At 41.1% G+C, this 16,420-nt stretch overlaps 1 protein-coding gene across 2 annotated transcripts in view; it reads right to left on the reverse strand.

Annotated features, from left to right (window-relative positions):
• Positions 1-3,926, reverse strand: part of zgc:158766 (uncharacterized protein LOC100009641 homolog) — a 32,583-nt gene extending 28,657 nt beyond the window's left edge. For both annotated transcript variants that reach the window (XM_036539314.1, XM_036539313.1), the window contains exon 1: positions 3,837-3,926. In XM_036539314.1, coding sequence (XP_036395207.1) covers positions 3,837-3,905 — 69 coding nt within the window. In that variant the 5' untranslated portion in view covers positions 3,906-3,926. The remainder of the gene's footprint in view (positions 1-3,836) is intronic.
• Between the last annotated feature and the right edge of the window lie 12,494 nt (positions 3,927-16,420).

A 16,420-nucleotide genomic window follows, 5' to 3' on the forward strand; every position in this document is an offset into this window, starting at 1 on the left:
AACACACACAGACAGAGGGAGAGCACCAGACACATTTAGTGGGTCAGGAACACAAAGGAGTTGCGCACCAGGTCTCCAGTGGAGCATGAAGTGACCAGGGGAGAGAGTAATGTGAGAGCATACACACACACAGAGGGGTGCAGACATGCACACACACAGACACACAGTTGTAGCACGCACACATACACACACATACACGCGGCTGTGAGGACACGCACATACGCACACAGAGACACACGTACAGACACACCACTGCACTACTAAATCTCCACAACCGCGCAGGCGAATCCACAGCGCAGTATGCACACACCTGCCACTGCAAACAGGTGTGACCAGCTGAGTAAGTGTGCTCTTACCAATGACGAGGAAAAGAGAGAATGAAAGCGCAGAAGGGCAGCGATGGTGCTGGGGAGAGGGACTGTCTCAGACCCACTGCCTGTGAGGTCTCAGGGTACACAGTGTTTGGAGGCTTACTGAATGTGGCATGTTGCTGTGGCTTTGGAGTGGATCCAGGGAAGACCAGTTGCTTAAATTGACACTGACGTCTGTCACACATCCTAATCTTTGATGACTAACAAAATGTTTCACGCAATGCACAATAACACAGAAAATCCCACAACTCTGTACATGCTAATGTGATTTCATACAGAGATCTTTTGACAACATTAATCTTCTCATTTTAGTTGTGTTAGTTAGCTATCTAGCTGCTAGCATGATCTATAAAGTACATATAAGTACCTTAAGTACATATAATACAGTGAACATGACCACGCTGACAGTGAGGAGCCAGCAACAGCCTGTTTGTGAGCACATGTGAGAGGAAGCTGACCCTTTCCCAGTCACCTCACCTACATCAGGGAGCAGGGACATTGTATCACAGCATTTACTGAAAATCACAGCACTCTCACTCTGCTGAAGCACTGACTACTCCCATTCACTCTATTCACTCTATTCAACCGACTCTACAACTCACACACACTCACAAACACCCAATAATGCAACAAGTTTGCAATTTAACAAGTTGTGTACAATGTGCAGTCATTTGCGACCAAATCAACAGGAAAGCTTTCATTAGGGATCAACGGCACTGTGCTGAAAAAAAAAACAAACAAACAAACACAGACAGTCCCAGGTTTGATACTTCTGTTTCATAAGTGGGTCAGTCAGGTACTAAATTCATGTAATCTGAAATGTACTGCAACAAAAAGAATAACAGGAAAATATCACTAAGACAAGATCTCCATATGGTCACCTTATAATCGCAATTAACTCAGTTCTAAAAGTCTAAGATTCTAAGAGTTTTCCATCTCTGTAGGGATGAGAATTTTGCAAGCTATAAATAAGGGACAACTTCACAAAGGTGGTGGGAAAGCCAGATTTAAAATCACCTCCCTAATGCGCTTAACCCTCAGAGACCTACGCTCCTATTCATTTTAACCACAAAGCCCTTTGTCATTAAGTCTGAACAAACTTTTTTTAAAAACATTTACATTTTTTCATCATTACACAATGTTACACATTCTTTTAGATGACTGCCAAACTCGTAATATCTCGTTGTATAAGTGACAAAAAAAAATTAGCAATCACTCAAATCCATTTCATGGTCAATCGCAGCTATATTGAATAATAAAGGCCTTAGCAAAAAAATGTATCAGCGACAAAACAACGTGGACAATGAACGTGATCTGAAATGGCCAGCTACAAGCCACAGCCCATCTCCTGACATTCTTAGGAGTGTGTGTAGCCCTTATCTGCTGGGTATTGGAATATATAGCACTAGCAAACTAAGCACATAAAAAAAAATTCCCAGCATTTCATTTTGTATCACTAGGTCTCACACAGGTTTGAGGACTCATCCATGATTTATGAATTCAGACACAAAACATCCAGAGTTATCAGCTGTACATGGTCTCCATGTCCCAGCCCTTCCCCTTCAAAAGATATGATTCCCATCATAAGGCAGCTCCACCCTTTGTTCTACAGGATGTAAACACCGTGGGACAGGAGGAAATAAACATATAGCCAGCAACTGGAGACATCCCCCATTGACCCTATAGGAAGTTACATTACTGACGCTTGCATTGAGTACACAATAAACACACGATGAATGGCAGTACAGTCACCCACAACAAGTGGTGAACAACAGGGTTTTTCACCAGTTTGACCTGTAACCCACAATAGAAACAAAAAGGGAGAGGACATAATTTGGGCACCAGCTTTCTTTTAAAGACAGAGAGAAGTGATGTTGTGGTGAGATAGGCGGACCTGTTGCCCACAGGGCACTTATTCACACAACATTTTTAGCATTTTCTTTCCCCATTCTTCATATAACTGGAACTCCTCTCTTTAGAAAAAACAAAAATCTTTTTCCATGATCGCTTCCCACAACAGGCGACACAAAACTATCCTCTTAAATGTTTTCGTATATGTTCATTATAGCAGCGTGGCTTGTGGGACAGAAAATGTGAGGGCAGGAGGGAAAGAAATGGCAGCCATTGAATGGGGACAGAAACGTGAAAGAGCTTTGTGAGAGCAGTGTGATTGGAAATAGTGTCTGTGTAGTCTGGTTAAATCAGCATTGCATGCAAATCAGGTTAAGGAGGAAAAGGCCAGCAAGACTGATACAGCTGTGGATTTACACCAGTCAAGAGTTGCATTGTCTAGACTAAAAAAATCAAATCTGATGGATGAATGTATAACATCTGCTTTTTAAAAAGCCCCAATGGTCATCCTCTAATAAACTTCAAATATGTGAATTTATTAATATCAAAGAACTTATTTGTCTAACAGGCATGATTTTAAAAAACTGTCCATACAAAGACAAGAAGCATCTGAAGAAAAGTCAGGGAAAGTTTGTACTGCTGGTAAAATGAAAACATGAGGCATATTGAATTTTACCACAGTGTTAAAACTGTCTGGCAAGTTAAATCAAGCACCTTTCCCAGGCTTAATTTTTTCCAAAAATGTCATTGTAAATGCCTTTTATGAACTTGTTAGTTATGATTTCTTTAAATAAATTCTGCACATAAAAAACAATTGTATTACAATAGAAAATGTTAAATTTTTATATATCTAAAATGTAAAAACTTAGCGTCACCAACTGCTTTTCCTGAAGATGAGAGAGGGAGGAAGCTGAAGTAGGAATGGGGCACTCTGAGATAACATGTGAGAAGGTGGAGATGGGCACTCCAGACAGGTAAACAATCCTCCACGCAGGGGAACAAAGCGAGGAATTCAAACTCCAGCGCTCGCCTTTCCAATGATGAGTGTCTTTGAACACAAAATTCCTGTTTCCAAATGTTTTCCACCATCCTCAGACTGGACTTGTCCTAACAGAATCCAGGACAGCTGGAGTTTAGCACTTAAAAAAGAGCCAATTCCCCAGGTTCCTTTCCTGTGGGCATGATTTCGACTTCAACCCAGGGCTAAACGCCACGAACAAGAAAACCTTCCACACAAAGACAGAAATACCAGCTGCTTATCCTCTGTGAAATAGAGGAGAAAAGCTTTTCCTCACAGTGGCAGAGTACACAAAGTCTCTGAGAAACACCATTTGCATTTGACTGTGCTATACCACTTTTGGAAACGTATGTAGACTCGTAACAAAAATTTGGTATGCTTCATTAAAAAAAAAAAAGAAACACACATTCCACCACCAACAATGTCCTCAGCTCTCAAACTGTACTCAGTTCATAGGATTTCTCTTAAACTTAACTTAAGAAAGATGCTCAGTAGGTATTCTGACTACACTGTGAGCCTGACAGTATAAAACCCCCCTAAAGGCACTTTGACTCCCCTTTAAACTGCAGCTTGCCGCTTGGCTCTCCTGGTCTTACCTTTATACTCAGGTAGTTGTCACAGCTCCGGGACTTGGCTCTGGAATGCATGTTGTGAAGTGACAACATTTACAAGAGTAGAGGGACCAAATCAATCAATCAACCAAAAAAAAAAAAAATCCCTGAAAAAGCTGGCAGCGTCGACATTCAAGTGCCAGGCAGTCCCTTCATGTCCAGTAGCTCTGTCATTTCTTCAGCACTTTAACTGTGCTGTTCCCCCCCTCTCTGTCCATAGCCACGAGGGTCTCTCCTGGCTATCCTTCCCTGTACTCCTGCAGTTGTGCTGAGCTGCAAATGTTGGACTGAAGTCCTGCTAGAGCGTGAGAGAGGCAGCACTCAAGCTCTCTCCCTCTCTGTCTCTCTCTCTCTCTCTCTCTCTCAGCCCCCCTCCCTCCTCTCCACTTGCCTCTCCCTCCTCCCGCTCTGTTGCTACAGAAGCTTCTCCCAGCTGGATAATGCATACAGATGCAACTTCCTTCACCATTCAGAAAAAACACTACCTGACCCACACACACAACAATACCCCCCTCCCTTCCACCCCCTTCCCTGCCCTGCAGGGGTACTGCTCTGACTGACCCCCTCCCCGACCCCCCCGGCCTCCCCGCCCCCCGACGGCTGCTCTTTGTCCTGACAAAACAAATGGACTTGGGTTTCAGCTTATTCTGCTGGTTTTGAAAAGGAAAAAAGAAAAAAAGAAAAAGAAGACATCAGCATACCATCGGTGGTGCAGGTCACCCCCTGTCACAATGGTGTCCCCCTTAAATCTTCACAGGAGTGAATCTAATTTTCACACTGGGGACTCAAACAGCACTCAGACATGTTGAATTTCGTGCTCTTGAAACAGCCAGGCCATAGACGTTCATTTTTCAAAACTGAAATCTTCTGATTTTGTTGAATAATCCTAAAACTTGGCCTGTGAAAAAGAATACAAAGTAACTGAATTCCAGTGCATGCTTTTGTTTTTTTTTGATTTGGTCTAAAGTCTAGACAAGAAATTAGACACAGAAAGTCTTAATTCTTTCTAATCCTTCATGATAATTGTGCTTTGTCATTTGCGTTTGTTCTTTTGTTCTTAAAATACCCTCCTGCAACTAAGTTCTACAGGGAAAGGAACTCAGGAATCAGAGGAACAGAGTCAATATGTTCACTGTTTGCTTCACTGTTTCAGTCTGTAACTGCCACTGTGTCACACAGACGCTCGATACACGCCAGAATCCACTCCAACCTGATCCTGAATAGAAAACATAGGAAATCCTTGCAGAGGAAAACCGGTACGGTGAGAATGTGCACTTTGTTTGCAAAGCGCCCCCGATTATATTAAACAATCATATGTAAACAGTGAACTTAGTGAGGGCTGGTAATTAGGTTGGGTTAAATTTAGAAAAAGCCCCACATTCTTTTCAGACAGCATTAGTCACAGACACTGCTGTGACCCTGAGGAAGCAGTCTACTGTGTGTCATCTGTGGTAGCACTGGGGCAGTGTTCACACCACCTATGTTAAGCCAAAGCTACTGTAAAGCACATCACAGTACCTATATAATTCCATTTGTATAAAACTGAATAACGTGTCATATCAAGACACAAAACTAATCTCAAATATGTTGACTTACCCATTTAAATTTCCTTACAGTAATAACAATAATTCGATTGAAAAACTAAGCTAACACATCCCCACATCCACAAATATCTCACTTTTGAGGTAATTCTGGAATGCAGGCCTTAGAATAGTAAAATCAAGTACACGCCTCTCTTAAAAGCCTGCCCCCACCCCTCTTCCAAAGAAGGACCAATCAGAGGTAATAATCAGACAGTGATTTACTGCACCTGCACCTTTGATGTAATAGCCAATCATGCAGCCTCACAGTACAAATGTATTTGTGTCTCCAGGGCTGAATGACTTCTTACATGTTAAGGCTACGTTTGTGGCTCTTGAGCTATCTGCACGAACAGATAGCTTTTACTGAGCTGATAAAAGAAATGCTGGCTGTTGCACCTTCCACGCCAAAGGGTGACATTTGATGGGTACAAAATATAAAGCTGCATGTCATTATAGAGCATAGTGTGCTCAGCAGCAGGCCCACTGTTTTATTTAATTTCTGTTACATTTCCTAGCAATTTATACCACTCAAGGCGTAGAAATCTATTCAGTACTCTATGGACCAAATCATGGACATACACCCAAATCAGGCTGGTACAGACACTCAATGCAACAATCACAATTATCTTAAACGAACTGCCACCCGCTAACTTTGGTTTGGGAGTGTATCAGTTAGCTGACGGTAACAGATTTAAATAGTGCTACATTCAAGGAGAACACCATGTGTCCTCCTTATAAAAAATGTTAGGATATTCATGCCATAAGGTGTGGCTGGAAAGAACAGAATCTGTACGCAATCTAAATATGATTTAATTACCCTTATCTTGATGGTATGAACTACTGCAGCTGCATGTTTTGCCACAGCTGCATGCTTCATGACTCACAGCTCTCTCCTCCATGACATTCTGCATGTTAATATTCTAAAGCAGATCCTTTCACTGGACAGCTGAATACTGTGCCCACCGCCCACTACTGATAGCAGTGGTTTCATTGGTGAAAGACTTTGTAAATATAGTAAACAAAAAAAAAAACCCTGACTGAATTGAAACTGTGACATCTACTAGATGGTTAATTTTCATTCATTTCAAATGCATGCTGATCATTTGTAACTTTTCCATTAATGTCAAGACGTTTGATTTAAAATGTGCCCTTACTATATTTGAAAATAATGAAAAAGTATGCAACAGGATGCATGCTCTCTCAAGGGAGTAAGACAGATGGGGAAAAACTCCCTGGAAATTCCCTCCTCACTTTTAAAGATTACTATAGCAATCACAACAATCACATTTGGTCTAGCGCTAAACCTTAAATAAGTCGATGCAAGTGTAAACTTAAGATGCACAGACATGTTGTAGAATGATTCCATGGCTGCAACATGTAACAGCACCAACAACATGGCTACATGTCTGGTCTCAGACAGGAACAAAATAGTTCTTATTCTTTCATCAGATAAAAGTGTTTAGAACTCACAACAACAAACCGTGACCTCAGAATCTCCACCCATAGAGTCGAGGAATTGAGGATACTCACTGACCACCAAATATCCAACAGGTTGTTTTGTTTGTATTTATTTTTAGGTTTTCTGTTGACCTGGAGTTGTTTTACCTTTTTATTTTGTTGTTTTTATTTTTTGCTCATTCATTAGCAAAAATCATGTTCCAAAAATCTTACCCTTAGTCAAGAACTGCTGAACAACATATCAATTCGTTGGCTCTTCCCTCTCTCTGATGTGCTCATAACATTACCAAATTACCAATTTCTTGAAAACCTCCATGCAAATGGTGCACTGGCTACACAGGAAAAGAAGATTCATCTTGTGGTTGATGAGAAGTAATTTTAAGCTTCTATAGCAAAGATAAGAACTCACTAGCGCCAAAAGCATGGCTTGAACAGGTGTTTCCATTGCAATTCACCAAACAGCAGTGGTTGATTAATCAGCAACTGAACACACAGTGAGATCTCACTGTTAAGTAATGAGTTAATGTTAGTGTAAGTGTTAATGTTCTCACTGCTAGCAGACATCAACCCACCAGCTCAGACATAAATACCCATGTCATGTAATATTTACAGTGGACTTACAGTGAATGAAAACACACCAAAAGTGTTAAGTTAGGCATAGCTGCATCCACATTCTATCTACAATACATTTATCTATCTATTTGTGTTGTAAGAACCATTGAATTGGTGTGTGTTTGGAATGTCCACTTAAGCATTTTCTCATTTAAAGACACAAATGGTTTTGTCTTCGCTAAAAAAAAAAACCAAGTAATTTAAAGGGCCACAGCCAACTGAAGCTAGGGCAAATTAATGTATTCATTAGAAACAACAAAATGTTTTTGTTATAATGCACATTTCATAAATCAAATCCGGTGGGATTTTTTGAAGGTATCACTACAGGTGATATCACTACAAGTTTAAAACAGAGCACTCAGATGTCAGTGAGTCACACAACGACAGTATTAGCACACAGAAATGATTTCAGAACAAAGGCCACTGCCATCTGCTCTCGAATGGTAGCATTGTGCAGATCATTGGCAGTAATTGTGCAACTGTAATCGGAGTGTGAGAGACAGAGAAATACATCTAAATATTTGCCCTGGTTTTGTTGCAACAGGAAAAAAAAATATTTACAAATGTCAATCAGAGCCTGTTGTTTTTCCAAAAGGGGCTGCTTACAATAACACAATTTACTGTACGCAGCCTTCTGGTAAATTCCACTTAGGAGGCCCTAAATCACAGATAGTGCCCTCCCTTGAGAGGTGCAGGCTCTGATAAGGCCATTAGGCAGATTTTGTCAGATGACAAGAAAGCTGAAAGTTGCAGTCCTTGATCGTTTCCCATATTAGTTTAACGTAATGGAAGAACATGCCATATAGGTCAGAGATCTGGAGATTCTGGTTTCAGCATTTATCTAGCTAGGATTTAGGCAGTCTGGGATTTTACAAACCAAGACCTACACATTTTCCAGTAAGTGCTCTTAATTGACCTCGCTATCTCCCCCCATGAGTAAAATGAAAGTATAATCTGGTTACAGTGGCTCCTCGTCAGTTGTGCTGCTCTTCAAAGGCCTTTCAGACATTGCAAAGCCAATAGCAGTCCAAGCTGGGGAATTATTAACACTGACACTTGCAATAGTAGTTCTGTCCCCTCTTTGTGGATGTTCTTCAGTTCTATGGGTCATTAAAAGGCAATTTCCCTCCATCCTCACAGCACTGAGAAGTCTAACTGACACTGTGACAATGATTGGCTTGATGGGCACCCTTATCCACGCCAGCTTTTACAGTGAATATTCACCGAAGCCATTCTGGTTATGTTTCACTTACAATGGCCTTTAAGGGTTTATTCACAACAAACGGGAACGTTAAACAAAACTATTTGCAGACAGCTCTCAATAAATTCAGCATGCTGATTTTCGAGACAAGCTACAGGAGTCAGCTGCACAATCAGTCTCGAGCAAAGGAGTCAACGATCTGTCTGCCAAAAGTCTTTTCTGTGCTTAGCACATTGTGAGTTGGATTCCCCCTGTAATGGAGAATGAGAGATAAGTTTCCACTCAACAGAGTCTACAGTACCTGCACCTGCGCTAACACTCCCCTGCAACGGCGTTTCTGCTGGCCACACACAGACCTGGGCAACACCTGGCTGTGGATTCAGCAAAGCACACATGGCCTGTTGGGCTGAGAATGTGTTGGGTAAAAATAAGCTTGGAGGACATTACAACCTGGTACAACACATTATTCTCAACAAGAAAGGTCAAGGATTAAAGCAAGCTTAAAATACTTGTAAACTATACATACATTTTTTTTTATTTGCATGTATTGCTTAAGTTTTGAAGACATTTCTGCAAAAAGTCATTTGTGAACATTATTACAGCAGTTAGCCTGCCAGCACATAGTCCAATTTACCAGTTGAGTAGTTAGTTAATATTTTATCTGCATTTGAATGTGCCAATGTGAACTGTTATTCATATGCTTTCTCTCTACTAGAACTAGGCGAGGATACATTTTCTAACTAGTTAATATTGCAAGAGTGCTATTTAATGCAAGCAAATTTGAACAATTAAGATTTTTTAGGGGTGTATGACTGATTCAGGGATGGGAAATATGAATGGCACATAGAGGCATTTGTAAATACATGTACAGATACACCCATATAGGAATACACATATGTACATATATATGGAGAAAGAGAATGGACACAGCGCTGTGTGGCTACCCGGGGGTTGGCCACTGGTGAGAACCATTAGTGTTTACATAACAGAGAGCTCTCAGTGGGGTCTCCCCCTCACACATCTTCACCCAGCTGTGGAATGTGACACCTTGGTCCCATCGCAATTAACAATGACACAGAATGGCAGGCAGGCCACCCTAACTCTGCTCTAACCTCTAACAACTCACCATGTCATTATCTATGCTTTCTTTTATCTATTTTTTCCCCCCCGTCTTGTTCAAAAGGACCCTTGAACCTTTTTCTTTTGGACATATTGATTGGATTACACACTATAAATCATGGATCTTCCCCTACAAGTGCTCTGACCTTCCTGCTTTGTCTTGTCATTATTGGGTGCTAATTCATTTCTAACATTCACCCCGTGGGTATAATCTCCCAAGGAAAAGTCCTGTCTCTGACTCCATCTGTCCAGACTTCCTGAAGCAAAAGCTGTGACAGAAGCATTGGTCTGCTACATGAACATTGCCTTAATCCTTATTTGTCCAATATGATTCAATAATCAGGAAATTATTTAAACATCTTAACTGAAACAGCTTCAACCTATAGGAGCGGTGATCATGATAACATGAGTTGAAGTACATGATGTTTTAAACTATAATTAATTTCTAACTTGGCGCTGCATTTCATAAATAAATAGTTAGACTAATATTCAGATGTTTATGAAGGTACTGACAAATAAAGAAACACAAATATACCACACAAACAACAGAAGTAACAACAGTTTCAAGCATGCTAGCAATGCCTCCTAAAAATTGGCAGCAAATTTAACAACAAATCCAGAAATACGCTTTCTAAAAATGAGTAAAAGTAAACCATGTTCCCCCTAAAGTCTTAAAGTATTCTCTCCAGATAACCTAGAATTACCAGAAAGCAAGAACTAAAAATATAAACTAAATTCATGTGAATAACACTCAGCCATGTCAGTATCATAAGCAACATGCCAGTATAAATGCAGATGAATTTACTTACAGATTCCTACTGGATTCTAATGGTCCCACAGCCTGCAGAATCTGGAGGGTTACAGTTCCACATCATGCTGCTCTGTCCACCTAACACAGCCCTGACAACACACAGTGCAGGACTGAAGAATCTTTCCAGGGCTTGCTGCACTGACCCCTCCCACTTGGAAATCCAGTCATCAGACACACATACATAATCACACACACACACACACAACGGATGGCAGTGCACACAACATAGCCACTGGTAAGGGACCAGAGAATAAATGCTGTTTCACTCGAAGACTCACAGAAACTGCCAGAGACTATTTATCACTTCTGAGATTTCACTTGCTCTTTCTTTCAGTTGCTTTTCGAACTGTTGAACCTCAGGCGAAAATCCTTAATAGTTATAAACTTTCATGTTCCAGATTGATACATCGGGACTTCTGTCCCCGTCATTGCTAAACTGAAAGATCCATCCCTTGAATTACTGTAGTTAACAATTTTAACAATTTTAACTAATTTTGGTTTGGTTAGCCTTAACCAAACCAGCATTAATGCCGAGTGCACAGTCCTCATGGTGTCTCTGGCTGTGGTCAGTGGTTGTATACAGTATCTGTACAGTGTTTTTGGAGGTACTCTGCAACTGTCTTAGCCCCCGTGACAGGTCATCACTGGGATAATGAGATGAGAACCCCTTTCCCACAGACACATACACACACATCCGTACCCTCCCCCCTCTTCAGGAACAGCAAGACCTGTCAGACAAACAGCACTAAAAAAACACATGTTGATAATGAGTCGGGCCCTGAGTGCTCCAGCTTGGTTTCTATTTAACTCTACTTTCAATGTTTGGTGATGGGACAGATTCCCGGGATGAGAGAAACAGTAAACTCCCCTGAAGAGGTTCAACTGTCCCTCCATTTCTCTGGTGAATCTCTCTGCCACATTACGCTGTTTAACACAGTGTCCTTCATCACCTATCTTCACTAAGGGGAACTTACTCATCATGTTGCCCCAAGCAGACATGCTTTTCATGTTGTTCCAAATTTGGATTACCTCACCTGCTGTGTTGTGGCCCACACAGCACAAAACACCCACCTTTGAAAGTACAATATTGTGTAAATATACAGAATAACACCTATTCATTATTTTATTAAAAAAATGATATAAATATCTATTTTGCACGTATAACTACTTACATTTACATAAGTGAGGACTTCTGGAAGCCTACAGGCTGTGACAGCCAGAATTATTCTCACCAAAACAGCAGTAGTTATTCAGTTTAACTGCTGAACTGCATCTCCCCAACTTTTAGTTACAAATTGAAGCAAATAACACATTTTTTCCATTCTCACACATTCTGTATTAACCCCCTCGTGCAAAACCTCAAGGAGAACAACAGCTGCTTTCCAGACCAGCCTCACTGTGGTTTATACTGAAAGGGGTTTCCCTGTGTGAAACTCAGAAATGGAAGGAAATGTGACACCTGTCCTACACCCCCCTCCCCCCCGAAAGACGTACCTCCACCCCCTGATGTGAGGACGTCTAAGACCCCAGGCCTGGGAACACAAAGGACAGTGTCCTCCCCAAGAATGCCAGCACAGGTGGCTGTGAGCAGGAGGGTTCTGTTACAGCAGCTCTCACAACAACGGTTCATCTGTGGGGGGTGCAGAAATGACACCACAAGCAGCCTATGAATGAACGGGCAATGCCTCAATGCTTTGTACGTGCATAGATGACAGAGCAAATGAGAGAAACCCCTGAAAAATGTCTGTCCCACAATCCAGTCCATTACAGGGTGTAATCTTACAGTTTCAAGTTCTCATTCTCACTGATTTAATTAATTAATGCCAGCTGATGGAGTGTTGTGGCAACAGCGCATGAAGCACAAAACACAACCCACATCAGACAGCTTGAAGAACTGCAGGTATCTCAGATGCTTTTCATAAACATAGGATGATGGCATGTGCAATAAATTATACCAACCCATCGCCTGAGGTCAAGATGGGTCAAACTCTACATTTCTGAGGAAATGGTTTACAGGCAGTGTAAATAGATGGTAATCCTTACAATGAAGGCTAGAAAGATACACGTTACTCCTGAAACCCCAGGAAGACATTATGACATCAATCATGCAAGCCTTTGCTTGTTGTTGTATTATGTTTTTTTTTGGGTGTGGGGGGGGGGGGCAGTACATTTTACACAATGAAATGGATAATGACATGTTGTGTACAATCTGTTCAGGTTTGACGTTTGTTGGAAAATGAGCATAGGCTTTCATTGTGATCAACATTTCAATTGATCAATCAATATTTACGGCCTTATAACTTTTAAAAAAGAAAAACTAGTCAAGGCACTATATCAAAAAGTGTTAGTCCTCTGTTATTTTACAAAATTAAATTTGAAAGGAAAAGCTGTAGATCTTTTGGAAGTAGCTGTTCATCTGGGAATTGCTGTCCATAATTCTACTAAAATGTCAGCTGCACAGCACAGCACATAGAATTGAAAACCACCACTGGTAGCACCAACCATTCCAAGCAGTAAAGACCCTGGTTTAATTTATAAATCAGACATGGCCAAGAGTGATATTTTAACAGCAATACTATGACATTTACGCCTTGCTTTAATTATGTGCTTATCTGACTGCTTCCTGGAGTTAACTTTAACAACAAATGCTAAATCAACCAGAAAAACCCCTTGTACACTATATACTTTAATGCATTGCTAAACATCGATACCTGCATTTCTGCCAGGTTTCACTTCCTAATTAACTTATACATCCCTATGTGTCTTCACTACAACATGAAAAAAGATCCCCAATTATAAATGTATGCATACATTTTACCTATACACAATTTTTATTATGGTCATATTGAACTAAAATGCTCAGTGTAATCACTTTGAACTTTAAATGCTGAGCATTATCTTCAAATGATGTCAGAAAAGACAATGAGACAATGGATTAAGACAAAAATGAAACTGTGAGGAACGATAATGTCAGCAGTGTATTCAGCCACACACAGCACACAGACCAGACTAATCTGTCTGTCCAGAACAGATCAATCCTTAAAACTGCAGCTTTCCTGGTAAAGAGTTACCCACCTGAAAGTAGTCTCTGCACACCTTTGATGCCTCTGGAGAATAAACACAGAGAGAAAGAGTGATTTGGCTTCCTCTGTTCTCCTGACAGCTGTCTAACCAGAGAGGACCAGCCCTGGAGTCAGGATCTCAACATGTTTCATCAGTCTAACAGCTTTGTTTTCAGAGGAGAGCAATATTAAGCCCAGACAGAGTAAAAAAATCCCCCAGCCCTCTCCAGGCCTGGTAACTTCCCTGTGGTGCTGGGAGTGGGGGTGGCTCTTCTCCCTCTCTTCCTTTCTCCTGTCCTAGGTGGCACTGTCATCTGGGCTCGGACCCTTCAGTCCCCCTCCCTAATGGTGGCTTCTCTGTCTCATTGCCAAATAGGACCCCTAAAAAAACTTTTTTCAAGGCCACAACAAGGCCCGCTCACTGTTAGTGAAGGTTTCAGATGGGTTTCACATCGATTTTGTTGTGCTGTATCAGCTCAATCCACGACCATTCCTGATACTGGCCTACTAAAATGAAACTGTGGATGCTGATCACAGCAAATGAACAGAGGCAGATGCAACAAATGTTCGAAAAGGTCACAGACTGTATCTGAAGTGAAGAGGGTAGACCTGATCCAAGCACATGTCAACATTCAGAGTGATGTGCACTGCAGTTCTGGTTGTGGATGATGTAAGGGAAGAGCAGTCACGCTGCACTGGGTCAGTCAGCGTTTGCTCCTGTTCAAGACAGCCTGGGTCCAGCTAAACACTGGAAAGGGGGTATGACACTGTAATGCACAGCAACAACTTCCGTTAACAGCACAATTCTCCACAGCGGGACTCTTCCCTCTCACTACTCCCCACACACACACACTCTCTGTGCCTTAGAGAGAGGATCTCATCACAGAAAACAAGAGCCACAGTCAGTGGCAACTCCACACGGCCGACATATGGTAATGAGTGCTCAATCATTTCTTCAAATTTTCAGAGGACGTGACAGCAAAACAATATACTTAATTTCACTGTTGTTTAGTTGATATACAGGCTACAGGAGTCTGTTAGACTACAGAAGTATTATACTTTCAAGGTTCAAAACTCTTCTCAAAAGGTTCTGAATGATTCAACAGCCAAGTGTCTGACCTTACAGTGTTCAGTGTATGGGTGCATAATCTTATGTTGTATTCTTCATATCAGCCTTTATCTCAAGTCTTATGGGTTTCAAGGCTGTATTAGTATAACTGTGTTTTGTTTCTCAAGGAATTCTTTCTTTGGCTCCATGTCATGCAGCATTCCTTTTCTCTCTCGCTTTTTAAAGATATACAAAACTTCACAATGTGATCACACTGGCTTTCCACAGGGGAATATAAACACATGAATGAATGGAAAACAAATTTACTCCAAGAGTGTTGTGTTGTCCATTCAAAAAACAAGTTGATAAACCTGCCAACCTTCTTGAAAAATACCAATTTAGAGTTAAGAAGTACAAAAGTATGTACATAAACCATAAACTGAACAAGACATGTTGATCTCCCGGAACGTATTTGATTAATAATGAACAGCCGGACCCAGCACCTCTCCCACAATAATACAGCAGCTATTGCTTTCCTTTGGTTCTAACACTACTGACACTGTAAATGCTACACTCTCACACAAAGAGCCTTCACTCCCCTTGACAGGGCCAGGTGTCAGGCCAGGCTGCAGAGTCACATAGACCACAGGTACCCTTCAGATGTGCACTTCACCTCAAGCCAGGCTGGGGATCACTGCTTCTCTTTGACGAATACTACTTCCCCGTATACTCTGACTGCAGGAGGGGAAAATGAGGAGGGGAGACATTCAATCAAAAACAATCTATCAAATAAACCATGTAAAGGGAAAGAGTCACATAGTTGTAATGCAGCACTTGCTTAATTTGGAAAGTCCTTTTTTCCTTTTTTATTTAATAGCAATTCGCCTTAACACAACTCACTGGTTGCGACTGAATCCAGGGGATCACCTCTCTGATTTGCCTCATAAGGATCCAAAGCCTCACTTTTCTGGCAGGTTACTCTGTTTTTACCCATGATTCAGTGCTGCTTTATATGGTAAGCTGTGGAGAAGGGTCCTGCTTGTGTAATTTAAATGGTAAAGACTGAGGAGAACAGGAAGAGGGCCTAATCGCAGGCCTCTGCCACACACCTGGTCCTGCCAAGTCCTTTCATTTGTGTAGGAAGGGAAGCAAATTAGAGGCCCTCACCACAATTAATCATGTTTGACAAATTGCCAGGGGCATATAAACATTTGCTGCAAATAAATCACCAACTGGAAAATACAACATATTCATATGCTGTATGACCTTTGGGCATACTAGATCATTCTGATAAACTGTTCCAAAGTTATCCAATTTGTTTGTGTTTATCTGGGCTAGATATAAGTGCTCATATAATGATATAGAAAACTACAAAACGTACAAAAACAATTTTATATTCTTCTCTTGTATGTATTTGCTATTTTTTGTATCGTTTCTTACTTTTACATATGACGACAATTAATCCAGCTGTGAAAAATTAGGAAACAATGTTTAGATATTCTTTCTAAGGGCATCATCTCCTAGAATTGGTCAATCAATTGACAGCCTAAGTGCTGCGAGTAGTGAACAAGGGACCATCAGCAGAGAGTCTGTCATTTGTGCTACCCTTGTGTACTGGCCATGTGCCCGGCCTGTCTCTTTTGGCCAGTCTTAAATACATCTAGTGAAACCTGTA

Source organism: Megalops cyprinoides, chromosome 10 (assembly GCF_013368585.1).
Source record: "Megalops cyprinoides isolate fMegCyp1 chromosome 10, fMegCyp1.pri, whole genome shotgun sequence".
In the NCBI taxonomy this organism is placed as follows: domain Eukaryota; kingdom Metazoa; phylum Chordata; class Actinopteri; order Elopiformes; family Megalopidae; genus Megalops; species Megalops cyprinoides.